This window comes from Polypterus senegalus, chromosome 5 (assembly GCF_016835505.1).
Source record: "Polypterus senegalus isolate Bchr_013 chromosome 5, ASM1683550v1, whole genome shotgun sequence".
Taxonomy (NCBI): Eukaryota; Metazoa; Chordata; class Cladistia; order Polypteriformes; family Polypteridae; genus Polypterus; species Polypterus senegalus.
The window spans coordinates 200703710-200718572 of record NC_053158.1 but is presented as its reverse complement, the minus strand read 5'-3'; the positions used below and the strand labels follow the sequence as shown (position 1 = coordinate 200718572).

Below are 14863 nucleotides of genomic sequence, written 5' to 3'. Positions count from 1 at the left end.
GGTACTCCTTCCATTATGTGTTCATGGCTATCGAGACGGAAGCGGGGCATAGTGTGGTGCACTCAGGAGGCCGGAGTAAGATAAAGTGTTTTACGGTTCTCAGTTATTTTGCTTTGAAACCATTTTGGTACAGCCAGTAACTGAGGTCGGAAAGTTAAAATTTTATTACCAATCCAACATTAGTCTGTAGATCAACAGCTACGAGTAAACTCATATTTAGAACATTAGAAGACTCTCGACGAGAACAGGCCATTTAGCCCAACAAAGCTTGCCAGTCCTATTCACTTATTTCTTCCAAAAAAAAAACATCCAGTCGAGTTTTGAAGGTCACTAAAGTCTTACTGTCTACCACACTACTTGGTCGCTTATTCCAAGTGTCTATCGTTCTTTGTGTAAAGAAAAACTTTCTAATGTTTGTGCGAAATTTACCCTTAACAAGTTTCCAACTGTGTCCCCGTGTTCTTGATGAACTCATTTTAAAGTCACCGTCTCGACCCACTGGACTAATTCCCTTCATAATTTTAAACACTTCAATCATGTCACCTCTTAATCTTCTTTTGCTGTCATTTAGCTCTCGGCGTGCTCAAATTCATGAATCTAAAATAATGTGTCAGTACACGGTCATCATAGCAAGTGTTTCGAATGTGATCATTACTCAGGCATTACTAACCCTTTTTTCCTCACTTAAAAGTATTTTGTTTGTTATTATGTAGGCTTCACTTATGAATTTTTGTTTGTTGTCATGGATACATGGTAAATAATTATTTAATCTGTTTTGAGTCAGGGATGATTCCAGGGAGACCTCTTCATCCTCCTCCTCCTCCTCTTTACTCACAATGTGTTTCAATTGAAATGAGTTCAGGTTTGATAGACTTTATTTCAGACGCCCAGATTTCATTAATTTGCTTTTCCTTTACATTTGCTTTGCCAGTACAAAAATAGAAAAAGAGAAGCGTGAACATGCCAAGCAGCATGGAATGATTCGGACGGAGATCACAGGGGCAGAGATTGCTGAAGAGATGGAGAAAGAAAGGCGCCTCTTCCAGCTTCAGATGTGTGAGGTGAGAGGAGTCTGTACTTTCATAGGTTATTTCCATTGTTTGTTTGTTTGTTTGTTTTGGTTGTCCATTGTAACAGTAAGTGACAGAAATTTCCCATAATCAGATTTGAACAGTCATGCAGGGTGATGACAGCGACCTGCATAACCTTGTTTCCTAAACATCTGCATCTTTGTCATCAGTTGTTAGTAGATAAAGTATGTGATTGCAATGAGTTTGGGTTTTATTTATATTCCCTCTTTTGAAGGTCAAGGATTACAGATAATAAGATTAATTCTTGAACAAAATAAAGAATTCATAAACTTAAGTTTTGTTCATTGCCGATCGAGTCATTTGAAAACAAATATTAAACATTTTTAATTGATTATTGTTTATACAGTGGATTCAGAAAGCATCCAGGAACCTTTACTTTATGCACACTTGTAAATTGAATTTTTAATGGATAAATTTGCCATTTTTACCAATCTGTCTACACTCAGTAACCCGTAATGACAAAGTGAGAACATGTTTACAGAAAGGTTTGTACATTTATTAAAAAATATCTCCTTCATACATGTATTCAGTCATTTATTTCAGTACTTAATGGAAGCTCTTTGGCAACAGTCACAGTTTCGAGTCATCATAGGCAAGTCTCTGTAAGTTTTACAAACCTGGATTTGGTCAGTTTGTGCCATTTTTCCTGCCAGATCATCTCAAGCTCTATTAGATTAGATGGGAGCGTCTGTAAACTGACATCCTCGGATCTGTCCATGCATGTTTTATGGGGTTTAAATCTGGGTTTTGGCTGAGCCCCTCAGGAACACTGTTGTCCTGAAGCCACCCCAGCATTTTCTTGGCTGTATGCTTCAGTTCAATGTCATAATGAGTAGGTTTGCTTCAAGCACCCTTCTTTATTTGGCTGCAATAATCTTCACTCCATTTTGACCAAACTCCCGTCCCCAGAGCTTTATTCTGTCTCCACCGTATGGATGGTATTAGGCAGGTGATAATCAGCACTGGGTCTTCACTAGACACAGTGCTTGGAGTTCTGCCTAAGGAGTTTAATCTCTCTCTCATCAGACCAGAGAATCTTTTCCTTCATGCTCTCAGAGTCCATTGAATACCTTTTACCCAAATGTGGCTTTCCTTGGGCCACTCTGCCATAAATGCCTAATTGATGGAGTGCTACTGAGATGGTCATTCTCCAGACAGTTTCTCCCAGCTCGATAGAAGACTTCTGAATCTCTGTTAGAGTCACCATTGGGTTCTTGATCACCCACTCTGACTAAGGAAATCTTACCCAGTTACTTAGTTTGGTCAGACAGCCAGCTGTACGAAAATTCCTGATGGTTCCATCCAAGTTCCAGAAACATCTCAAGGAGAATGAAAGAAAACTGGACCATCTGAGCACAATTTGGAGTGCCATAGCAAGGGCCTGAGTCCTTAAATGAATGAGAAATTGCAGTTCCTGTATTTTATTAAATTTGCAGCCCTTTCTGTTAACTCATTTTCATTCAAAAATGGCAAATCAGTCCATTTAAAATGAAGTCTTCAACACAATAGAGAAAGTGAAGGAGTCCGAGTCCTTTCTGAATTCACTGTGCTTCTCCTTCTTCTAGTTAATCTCTGTCAGCTTCAACAAACAGCTGTGTGTATCCTATTCTTGCATTCACTTGATCCCTGCACTCCCCTCACTGTCACTTCTTCAATACAGTGACATTTTCTGTGTGGCAGTGCTACACTCTGAAGTGGAAGTAAAAAATCCTGACACAGTAAGAGTCACTCAATCATCTGTGCAGGACCAGTGGTGATGCTTTCTCAAGCATGGCATATTTACTTTTTAAATTAGCATTCGTCAATGACCTTATTACACATTTAGCAGCCATGTTTTTTATTGAAAATTTCGCAGAAAGGTAGAGAGAAGGCTTAGGGAGCAGACCTCCTTAGCGGAGGAGCAGTTGGGTTTTATGTCAGGGAGTGTAACAAGTGATGCAGTATCTTGGTATCGAGACATTGTATGTGGTGTTTACTGATTTGGAGAAGGCTTATGATGGAGTACCACATCAAGAGGTGGGTGAGAGAGGAAGGAGGACTAGAGAGGTTTGTGAGGATTGAGGGAGTGAGAACTCGGGTTAAAAGCAGTGCTGGGGTAACTGACAAGACCCCAGTTAGAGTAGGTCTGCACCAGGGATGATCTTGAAGTTCCTACCTCTGTGGTCTGGTTATGGATGTGTTGAGTCATGGGATAAAAGCCCAATCCCCTCCATAGTCCATGCTTTCTGCTGAAGACATTATGTTGTGTAGCACCAGAAAAGAGGCAGTGAAGAGAAAGTTTGAAGAATGGAGAGAGAGAGGCTTTGGAAAATAAAGGACTGAAGATTAATAATAAGAAGAAGACAATATATGGGGGATATTCATATGGACATTTTTATATTGTTTTACTTCTCTAGTGTTGGTCACGATATGTTTGGTTTCGATATGTTTGCGTTCTACTAAAAATATGAATCCATGAATTGTTCTCAGCTGCCATCACCATGTTATACATGGTTTAAATAAGAGATAAAAAATAACATTTTTGGGTGAAGTATTCCTCTAACGAAGCTAAGCCAGGTACACTTCACCGAAAAACTTTTTGTTCTCCAAAACCATTTTGTTTGGTACTGTTTGCTGTTTCATAGGTTCCCATTCAGAAACCTGGTTATCTCCGTGAAAACATGATATTAAAAATATTTCTCAGTCGTTACTACAAGCTATTTGGGGTCAGTAACATATAAAAGATGACATTATTTGGGTGGAGTATTCCTTTAAGTCCTTTATCGAGCTGCTCTTGGGATTGTGAACAGAAAGGCAGCACTTCACGTAGCTGTAGCAGCTTTGGCTTGAGGTTGGCAGAGGGTCTTATGACAAGTAGCAGGAGTGTAACAGATCTCAGATCTTAACCAGAGTGAGTTTAATGACCATTTTCCTTCAGCTTAGTAATGAAAAGAGGCTCTGTTAACAGAATGAATGTCTTTTACAGTCTGTAGTCTGCCTTACTGCATGTTAATATTTGATTGCATGTTTATTTCAACAGTACCTGATTAAAGTGAATGAAATCAAGACAAAGAAGGGAGTGGACCTGCTGCAGAATCTTATAAAGTATTACCATGCACAGTGCAAGTAAGTACATTCTTTGGTGGTTTTTGAACTTACGCCAGTGTGAAGGGATGGCTGTGATTGTCGAACATGAGAAACAGCACATGGTTAATGCTGCTCTATTTAACTCCTTTATTTCTTTCACTTGTTCTGTTTGAGTGAGTCATTTGATGTACTTTAGTGAATAGTCTTATAAACAGGGCGGTGAAAAATGTCATGTACAGTGTGGTCACTAGGGGGTGTCACACTCTCCTAATCCCCAGATACAAGTACTCTGACTCTAGTCTGGGTTGGGAGGGCGTTTTTTATTTAAAGAACATGCCTCTCAACAGGTTCCTTCATAATAAACACAATTCCTCATCTCCCCTCCTACTATGCAAGCTTTGTTGTCCTCCTGCTCCCAGCACTATCTCCCTGGAGGATGTGGAGGGTTCTCTTTGAATCCTGATTCAGGATTACTTCCACCATTAAAGTATTGGCAGAACCTCACTTGGACCTCCCAATACCACCCACACTGCTCAACAGGGCAGCCTTATGGAGCTACAACTTCCACGCTGCTCTGCAGGTGTCCAGACTGGAGCTCATCAAAAGGGATGCTGTCACCCAGTGCATTAGAGAATGATGTGAACATAATATATGAGGTATTCTCCCATTGTCCCTTGTTCATACTGGCCTCCTGGTCAGGGTGCTCCTATGTTGTCTACCTGTGCAGGTAAGGGACTCTCATCCATTCCTGCCAAGATACCAGTCCTGCTGCATCAAGAAAACATCCATTATATTGGCCTCCTGGCCAGGCAAGGGAACAGCATCCACCTCAGCCAGGATGCAAGTCCATCCATGACAACAGATTTTGTGACATTCTTTTATTATTCCTTTTCAATTGTTCAGTAATTTAAGTCAGTTAGTTGATCACTGTTTTTCTTTTATACAACAGCTTTGTCAGATTGTACGTCTTAATGTCTTTAATAACACATGCACAAATTCATTTCAAAGCATTAGGACAATAAAATGCAATAAAAATTAATTTAAATGGCTACAAATCAAAGAGATGGAATAGAACACGGAGATGAGCCTGCACCTCTTCAGATGTAAAATTAAAAAATAAATAAACAGAATGTATGTAGGAGTCTGACAGTAAAATTAATATTCAGTTCAATTCATTTTTATAGCATCCTCAGTTATGTACAGGCTCAGAGTCTGTATAATTATTTATGGCTATCATTCACTAATAATAATAATAATAATAATAGTAAATTGAACGTTACAGTATTTACATGCATAAACTCAAATTTAATTAAAAACATAAGGTGAATGTCAGGTTTATTGTCAAGTGTACTCTGCATAATTGAGTTCTTACTTGCATGAGTCATTTTTAGAAAAGCTGAGGAAAATAGATTTAGGGTGCTAAATAAATAAAAAGTTCCATAATATACTCACATGTAAGTTCTCCCGCGTATAAGTCAGAGCTTGATTTTACCATATAATTTCCAGTATTTTATAATGTTGGCCGTATAAGTCGAATGTGGAAAACTCGCGCTGTTAGTCCAAGAGATTATGATATGCTAATGCCCACCTGAGAGAGTAACCACGGAGCACACTGCCTTGTTTTTCTATGTATTGTGCCTACACGGTAATACCCAAACTATTCCGAAGCCATGTTTGCACTGTTTTGTGTTTTTTGTATCTCACACCCTCATACACCTGTATCGTAAGAGCATCCCTTATTTACGATGGAGCGTTCGATCAGAAGAAAATATGAAGCTGGTTTTAAATTTAAAGTCGTTGAAGTGGCGAAAGAAATTGGTAACTGTGCTGATTCAGCAACATTCGATGTGTCTGAGAAACTGATGCGAGATTGGAGGAAGCAAGAAGATATAAAAAAAGAAAAAATTAAGTGTTGTATTTTGTCGGGGTCTGATATTATGATCGATTTTTCAGGTTTCAAGACCTGACTTATATGCGAGTATATACGGTATACATTTAATGCTATATGTATGATCAGTCTGGCTTTGGTCTGATTGGTCATTTTCAATTTTGTAGCGCCGTCAAAGGTGATCGAGAAAGGAAGTGCCATGCAGCAAAACTAGAATACATATAAAGTGCAAGCTGACTGACTGATTCACTCCCTATTTCTAATTTAGTTAAAAAGCTGAAATTTAGCACAATGGTACATCTCGGCTAGTAGGAATTCGCTAAGGAAGGACATTTCAATATATAAATATTTAATTGTAAAGCCCCCTACAATAGAAAAACTAAATACTCCAAAATCTCAAAAACGCTTTGAGTGGTTTGATTGAAATTTGAGAACTTTCCAAAAAAGATTAGCTGACTTTTTTTTTTTTTTAAATTTGTTAATATATTTATTTTTTTGTCGATAGTTGTTAATATCATACAAGCCCCTCCCTGCACTGTAGGGGGCCTTGAAGCAAATGGATGATTAAGCAGAAGCAACTGAAGGGCCACACAAAGAGTAGCACTAACTAATAGTGAAGAAAGGGGTAGTTTCCTGGACAGGAGAAAAGAGACACAATCAAGTTAAGCATTTACAGCTAGGTGTGGAATAGAAGGAGAAAGTTTACTGAAGCTCAAGAAAGACGCAAAACTCAGTGCTTAGCAAGTACACTATAAAGCTGCAGTGAAGGAGGCCAGAGCGCTACAAGCAAGACGGGAAAATGAAAAAGAAGTAAAGACAGTTTCCTGTAATCTAAGACAAACTGGGACTTATGACATCATTTTAAACTTAACGGGTCCTTCATGAGCTACTCTGTTGTAATACACATTTACACCAATGGAGTTTGAAAAGGGAACCCCCCAGTTTCTTCACATATGCATTTCAATCCATGGACTTGTAAAGAGGGAACCACATACAACTGATGAAAAACATGGCAAGAAATACAGAATGACGTAAACAAATTAAAATCATACATATCTAATAATGATAATAATATACACTCATATTTCACATTCTTCCAACTGATTACCAGTTTCAGCTCAAAAGGATACACTGTTCGGTAAAGTTGTGTTTTGCAGTGACCACCAGCAAAAATCAAGTCACTAGGAATAGAAGAAATCAGTTTAATGCAGGGATGTTTTACTCATGTGCAGATGTATGTAGCATGTTCAAGAGAACGTAGCTCCAGTGACCTAATAATATTCTTCTTTTTCTTCTTCTTTTGGCTGCTTCTGTTAGGGGTTGCCACAGCGGATCATCTTCTTCCATATCTTTCTGTCCTCGTCATCTTGTTCTGTCACACCCATCACCTGCATGTCCTGTCTCACCACATCCATAAACCTTCTGTTAGGCCTTTCTCTTCTCCTCCTCTTCCCTGGCAGCTCTATCCTTAGTACCCTTCTCTCAATATACTCAGCATCTCTCCTCTGGACATGTCCAAACCAAAGTAAACTAATAATATTATCATTACTTATTATTTTACTGACACCTTTATCCAAGGTGACTTCCAACATTTGAAATGTAATTGGCTCCACTTCTTTTGTCATTCACCTCCCACTCTATACACTTACACCTATGTGGCACATAATGTCTATTCGGGGAACATCTGACCACATAAACATCCCTGGTCCCATGAGTTTATTATAGAGTTCAGAAATCCCAAATGGAGAATGAGATGTAACAAGTTGTAGTGAACACAATGGCTTCCCAGATTCAACATGTGACTCTCATGTCTCTTGTATATAAAGTGATTGCCCTGCCAGTACTATGCCGAACATTCTATTGTTATTTTAATGTATACATCCCTATGTAGAAATTAACAAGTTTACTGTATAACAGCATATGCACCTAATCTCCAGCAACATATGATCCCCTATATTGTGCATCAGTGTTGCATTGTAGCGTTATCACTCTATACAGTAATCCCTCCTAGATGAAAATTCGCGAAGTAGAAACCATATGTTTGTATGGTTATTTTTATATATTTTAAGCCCTTATAAACTCTCCCACACTGTTAACATTATTAGAGCCCTCTAGACATGAAATAACACCCTTTAGTCAAAAGTTTAAACTGTGCTCCATGACAAGACAGAGATGACCGTTCTTTCTCACGATTAAAAGAATGCAAATATATCTTCTCTTCAAAGGAGCGCCATCAGGAGCAGAGAATGTCAGAGGGAGAGAGAGAGAGATATAAGCAAACAATCAAAAAATCAATATGTGCTTTTAAGTATGAAAAAGCACCGCGATAAAGCGGCATTTTGTAGAGGAGCGTCTGTATCCACTAGGCAAACAGCCTCTGTGCAAACAGCCCCTCTTCTCACACCCCCTCCGTCAGGCAGAGAGAGTGAGAGAGATAGAGAAAATCAAACAATCAAGCACCGCGCGGGATGCATATCGTATATCATTGAGGAGTTTTAGTTAATATGTAATACATACTCTGATTGGGTAGCTTCTAAGCCATCCGCCAATAGCGTCCCTTGTATGAAATCAACTGGGCAAACAAACTGAGGAAGCATGAACCATAAATTAAAAGACCCATTGTCCGCAGAAATTCGCGAACCAGCGAAAAATCCGTGATATATATTTAGATATGCTTACATTTAAAATCCGCGAAAGTCGAAGCGCGATATAGCGAGGGATTACTGTATTTAGTTAAACCACTACAGTGTATACAATATGGTGTTTGCACAATGCCCAAATCGCATAACGTCCTATTTCGTAGAACATATTGTGGATGTTAAGCAACGCCTACCTATTTTGTATATATATAAAAAAAAAAAATCTTGGAAGGAGACGAGATGTGATTTTCTCGGAGAGACTTACACGTTCCGCAAGACGAATCTTTGTGCCAAGAGATTTAACCACACCCGAGACCGGAAATAAAAGACAGAGTAGATGACAAAGTAGAATGTCGTAAAGAATTCCAAAACGTTGCTGCGATACACATGCAGAGCTGTTTTGAGATAATGGAAGTACGAAAATTCGAAAGTCTCAAAAAAAGCATAGTAAAGATCGCATTAGCGCAAATAAAAGGAAATTATTACTCAGTGAAATAGTGGAACAGTGAAAAGAGATTGAATACATTGTTTGATTTAAGCTTTAAATCGGAGACTTGAATCGTCTGATTCGTGTTGCCATTAGGGAAAAAAAAGTAGTGTTTCTTCCCAATGAAGAGGCATATCTGCGAGAATTAAAAGATTTCTTGTTTGGTGAAAGTGAAATCTTGCGCTAGAAAATTTCAAGATCCGGGTGACAACAACTTATGCAAAGAGATTTGAAAAAGTCCTGGTGACATAACCATGCACATGGTTCAATCATTTCTCATTTGTGTGAATGCTATTGTCAGACACAGTTCTTGTAGAGAGAAAGAAACGATATTCACTCACGGGCAGTGAGTTGTCACGATGCAATTCCAAACACGGAATCAAAATTCAATCAATTTTGATGAAATGGTAAAAGCGAAAAGAGATCGAATATATAGACATAGGTGATATGACAGAAGTATGTAAATATTTTTTTTCTGTAAACTTTAAGTCGCAGACTTGTAGATCATCTAATTCGTGCTGCGATCTGGGAACAGTAGTGTTTCTTCCCAATGAAAAATCCTATCTGCAAGAATTAAAAGTTTTGTTGTTTGGTGAAAGTGAAATCCACATATGCAAACGACAGAGACGCGAAATTACTGGAGCGAAGCGTAGTCGGGGGTTGGCGAGTGAAGCGAGCAGGGGGCAAAGCCCCCTAGTATTCATTAAGCTTCTGTAGAAAAGCCAGATTAAAAAAAAAGCCAAGTAAAGCTGTGTTTTCTATTTTCTCATCTCATCACCATTTAAGCAAACAAGTTGCAAGTACAGTAGACCCCTGCAAAGTTGCGGTTCAGATTTCGTGGCCTCAGTCATTCGTGGATTTTTCCTTAGAACCTAAATAATAATTGTTAGTGGAAACCGCAAATACCCTCTGCAATTTTTATGCCTTTTTTCGTGGCAATACTGTACTGTAGAGAGAACTGCGACTTGTGATGGTGAAAGTAGCCAATAGAGTTTGAAACTGCAACTCCCAGCAGTCCCTGTAGTGACTCTGATTGGTCTTTTGCTGAGGGTGCTGGGGCTGTTGAGGTCAAAGGATGCCAGCGCAGCTTTTAAAAAGGGGGCCGGTGACGAAAAGCAAAAAAAAAAAGTTTTTGTAATTTATGTTTCAAGTTCCTGTCTGTCTGCCTTCTGTTGGGTTACCTGTACTTATTCATTTTGTCCTGGATCGTTTCGTGTGTCTGGATTGTCTGGCGCCTGTCTGTGTACATGAGGACTGTAAGTGGATTCATGGCCATCCTGCAAACAAAGGAGTGCTCCTGAACCCATCCACCTGTCTTCACCATTTTAGGAACTACCGGTAGGACTATCTGCACATTCCCATTCAACATACGGATCTCTGAACTATCAATTTTCATCATTACATTTCACCCATTGCCATTTTTTCATGAACTTTTTCATGATTTACTGTGTGTGTTTTGTTTATGCTTTGTTGTATTTAATGTGTGATCACCGTAAGGGTAACAGGGGTGGTATCGTTGTTTTCTTATTTCATTTGTTTTCATTACATTCTTTATTTGCTGTTTGATTATCCCTTTTCTTTGTTTTTGTCTCTGTTTGTGAGTGTGTGCGGGTCAGTTCAAGGCTGGAATCTCCACCATAAAAATAAATAAATCACCGTCTTCTCGATTGCGGCTTCTCGCGCGACGCTACGCTTACTTAAAAGCCTGAACAGTACCTGTCCTTTTTGGCTGATTGCTTTGTTTCTCTCTCCTCCCCCAGACATTCTCTGCTCCTGTTGGGGGTTGTGCTCTGCTGTGATGTTTGTCTATTGTTTAATCGACTGCTAACTGCATACTGAGCTCCTTTTACTTCTGAAAGAGACATGTTTGTTTGAAGTGTTTGAATAAAATTCCTTTCTCTACAATCTCCTGTGTTTCTGTGCCATTCTGTGACCCAAGCGTGATACCCTGCAAGCCTCACTGTCCCTGGGATTGAGCCACTGCACTAGATGAGCCTGAGAGCGGCAGCACTTACCTCTGTGTGCTTGCGTTCAAGCGCAGTTGGCTCAGTGATTTTTTTTTTTCCATCCATGGCGTCAGTTGCACTTTGTACGTATTGTTCCAGTAGTTTTTTAAATAGTTTTTACAGTTCATTAGCAGTGTGTAAAATGATCAGCGTTGCAGTAATTGTGATGCTCTTTACATGAAAAAAAATGTGTTCCATTAAAATTTCACTTTTTCTTTGTTAATTGTGACGTTTACTTAAAGTGCAGCAAAAAAGTATTTGGCCTCCAGGGATGCATTAATGCCCAAGTATGTGGCGGTTTAAGGGTTAAAGCCACAAGATGCCGCTGAAACGAGCTGCACCGTCTGAGGCTTCTGGCAGTGAAAATGCGCTTGCATGAATTACATCTATCACTAGCACTGTGGGAGACATAGCAGTACAGTTTACGGGTTTACCTTTACATTCTTTAATTTAATTTCAAACTCAGCTTAATACATTACCTAAAAATAAAGTGTTTTAGGAACATATTTAGGGTTTAAACTATGAAAATAGGCATTTTTTTAACCACATCCAAAATTTGCGGTTTTTCACAATTCGCAGGTGCTCTAGGAACGTAACCCCCACAAATTTTGGGGGTGTACTGTATACATAGAAACATGTTACTGTACAATATACAGTATTTATCCTTTTTCTCATCCTTCTTTTGCACTTACTGTTGTAAACTATGCAAAACCAAAAAAAATCTTTCAATAACTGGCAGGGCATGCTGTAATGGCTAGTATGTATGTATATATATATGTGTGGGGGGGGTTATAATATATGTACAGTATATGTCTATATGGACATACATTGTATATACTTTGAGTGGGTGTGTATGTTTACAAGTATTATATATACATTACATTTTCACTGTTTTTTGTGTTGCCATGTTTGTTGTTATGGTTGCTTGTTCAGCAGCCTTCCAACTTGTGGGTAGCAACTGTCTCTGAATCAGCTGATGTGCCAATGGCCGAGTACTGTCTGCCAGAATGGAGGAGTAAGAAAATCGACTCTACAGGGTGGCTGAGCTCTTTAATGATCCTGTTTGCCTTTCTAAGGCAGTGATTTTTTTATTGTGTATGTCCTAAGTAGATGGCTGCCGGGTGCCAGTCATATATCCTGTGCCGCCTTCACCCCCCTCTGCAGTGTCACACTAGAATGTGGTGTAGGTAAGGGTGTTGGACTCCACAGAAATTTGAGAGAACAGATTGGAGAAATGTGAGCTGTCCTCTGTGTTCCAAGTACCATAAATCTAAATTTCAAGGGACAAACGAAAGTGGAATTCACTGGACACAAGCACAAAGGGCGAGGGCAGTTTTTCAATTTTAGTGGCAGTAATTTAGCAGTACAGTGTCAAGCCAGTCTCCAGGATATCATTCTTTGTGACACCTCTCCTGAAGATAGCGTATATTGCAGTTCAGCCGTGTAGCTGTTATACTAGTGATGATGGACATATTTTGGAAACAGTTCTTCTGTTTCTTGCAAATTCCACACATTACACATCTGTATTTGTGCGTTCTTATCATTCAGACTGTATTGAGTTTGTTTTTTGCAGGTTATTGCTGATGATCAGCAGAATAAAATATTCTGCTGCTGTCATATAAAAATGAAAATGCCTTTTAAGTGGAGACTGACAATTTGAATAATGTAGTTTCTAGCTTACTGTGACACACTAATGAAAATCTGAATACTTTACATGGGAGGTGTGGGGGGCATTTAATCCTTTGGAGTGGGAAGGACCTTTTCTAGCTTAAAATTTGGTTTGTGTTTCTTTTTCCCCTTCACAGGGGCAAGAAGCTGAATGGTGACACACTTCTAAGAGAAGGCCCACATGCACATATGCTACTGCTTCTCACTAATCCTGCAATGGCCATGTTAACCACATCATCGCAAAATGTTAGTGGTTACATCAATGGGGAGGACAGGATTGTGTAATGCAATTCACAACCCACTTGTGGTAAATGTGGACACAAGCTCTCTTGACAGCCTGTTGCACATCTGCAGTAGGGCAGGGGTTCCCAAACTTTTGGACGTCAAGTACCACCTGAGGTTAAGTGAGTTTCGTCGCATACCACCCGCACCTTGTTGAAAGGGAGGGAGAGCTGTAAAGGGTTCGGGTCTAAATCACCCCAAAATCTAAATAAGTTAAAGAATTGGAAGAAATTATGCATAAAATTAATTAAAAAATTTGTGCATGTACATAAATTGATAAATTCCGCCCCGAAACTAAATCCAGCCTTCAGCCAGTATGTGACGCAGTTACCGAAGACGATATGGTATCGGCTTTGTGCTTAGATCTAGTGACTACGAGGCGATACAGCGGCAGTGCACGTATAACAACAAATGCTAGCGGTTTCTGTGAGGCAGAGTCACCGAAGACTAAATAGTGTCGGCGTTGTGCTTTCATCTAGTTACCAAAAGCTCAAACAGTGAAGAAGTAGAAGTTGACTTCCGCGAAATGGAATTATGGTACCGTTAAATGAACTAAATACTGATTGGAATAATAGGTTTTATTTATTCAGATGACGAAATTTCACACCACACTAAATTTGGGAATCCACGTATTATTGTATTTAAACAGTTTTGTTGGTTTTTGCTCACAACAGGCTTGTCATAAAGAGTTTTGCACAAATAAATAAAATTTCAGGGGCCGCGATGCGTACCACCTGAAAAGGCTCCGTGTACCACCAGTGGTACGCGTACCACAGTTTGGGAACCGCTGCAGTAGGGTACATATTTCATTTGCCTGTAAGGTTCATGGTCAGGGTCACCAGGGTATGGTACGGTGTTGTTCTTGGTTAGATACGCTTGGATTAGTTTGAAGAGTCCCTTCTGTGCCATCCTTGCAGTTTTTCACAGAACTTGCAGGTGAAAGTAAAATACAAGCCTGAATAAGAATGAAAATCCAGGCTGACATCCAAAACATGCACTATAAACCGTGAGTATGACTTCTTCACTTTTTGAGAACTTGGAGAACAGAGTGCTGTAGATGAGGGTGTGTGTGCATATTCAGGTGGGCCGCAGAGGCTTTCCAGGTTAGTCTTTGTGCAAGGCCTTTAGTCTCCTAGGCATTATTGGAGGGAAGGCCACCAGGGAAACAACAGAGACAGCAGAGAAAGCCTCAAAGATGATTGTGGTTTAGGAGGACAAATTTGTGGTCATACACTACTTAAACACAGGCCGAGAGCTGATAACTCCAGGTTGGGTCACCTGGGCGAGGGTATCTGATGTTGAAGGAACCAAAACACCTGATGACCCCAGTTACTATCACTGATGATGTGTCCAAGTCAAGTCAAAGTCAAAGCGAACCTTATTGTCATCTCAGCCATATACAAGTATACAGATAGTCGAAATTGTGAAGCTCAGGGTCCACAGTGTAACAACATGAAGTGCAAATTCAAAATTAAAATTAGGATTAAAATCAAAATTTAAAATTAAAACATAAACAAGACAAGACAAAGAAGTAGCAGCAATATTGACGTGTAGTAAGCAATATGAACATTAATGCAATCTATGGTATTGTGCAATTTAGATACATGAATACAGTCAATAAATATCATGTGAGGTAGTACAGAAATGGCAGCATGACAGTTCATGATAAAAGTTGTTTAAGATGTGTAAACAATGACAGGTCAGAATGTTTCACAGCAGATGGATATTAGTCAGTT

The 14863-nt window shown here is 39.3% G+C and overlaps 1 protein-coding gene across 5 annotated transcripts in view; it reads left to right on the top strand.

The window, feature by feature from the left end:
• The window catches only part of LOC120529808 (arf-GAP with SH3 domain, ANK repeat and PH domain-containing protein 1-like), a 347163-nt gene that overhangs the window by 217323 nt on the left and 114977 nt on the right, over nt 1-14863 (top strand). For all 5 annotated transcript variants that reach the window (XM_039753980.1, XM_039753979.1, XM_039753978.1 and 2 more), the window contains exons 8-9: nt 932-1061; nt 4111-4196. In XM_039753980.1, coding sequence (XP_039609914.1) covers nt 932-1061; nt 4111-4196 — 216 coding nt within the window. The remainder of the gene's footprint in view (nt 1-931; nt 1062-4110; nt 4197-14863) is intronic.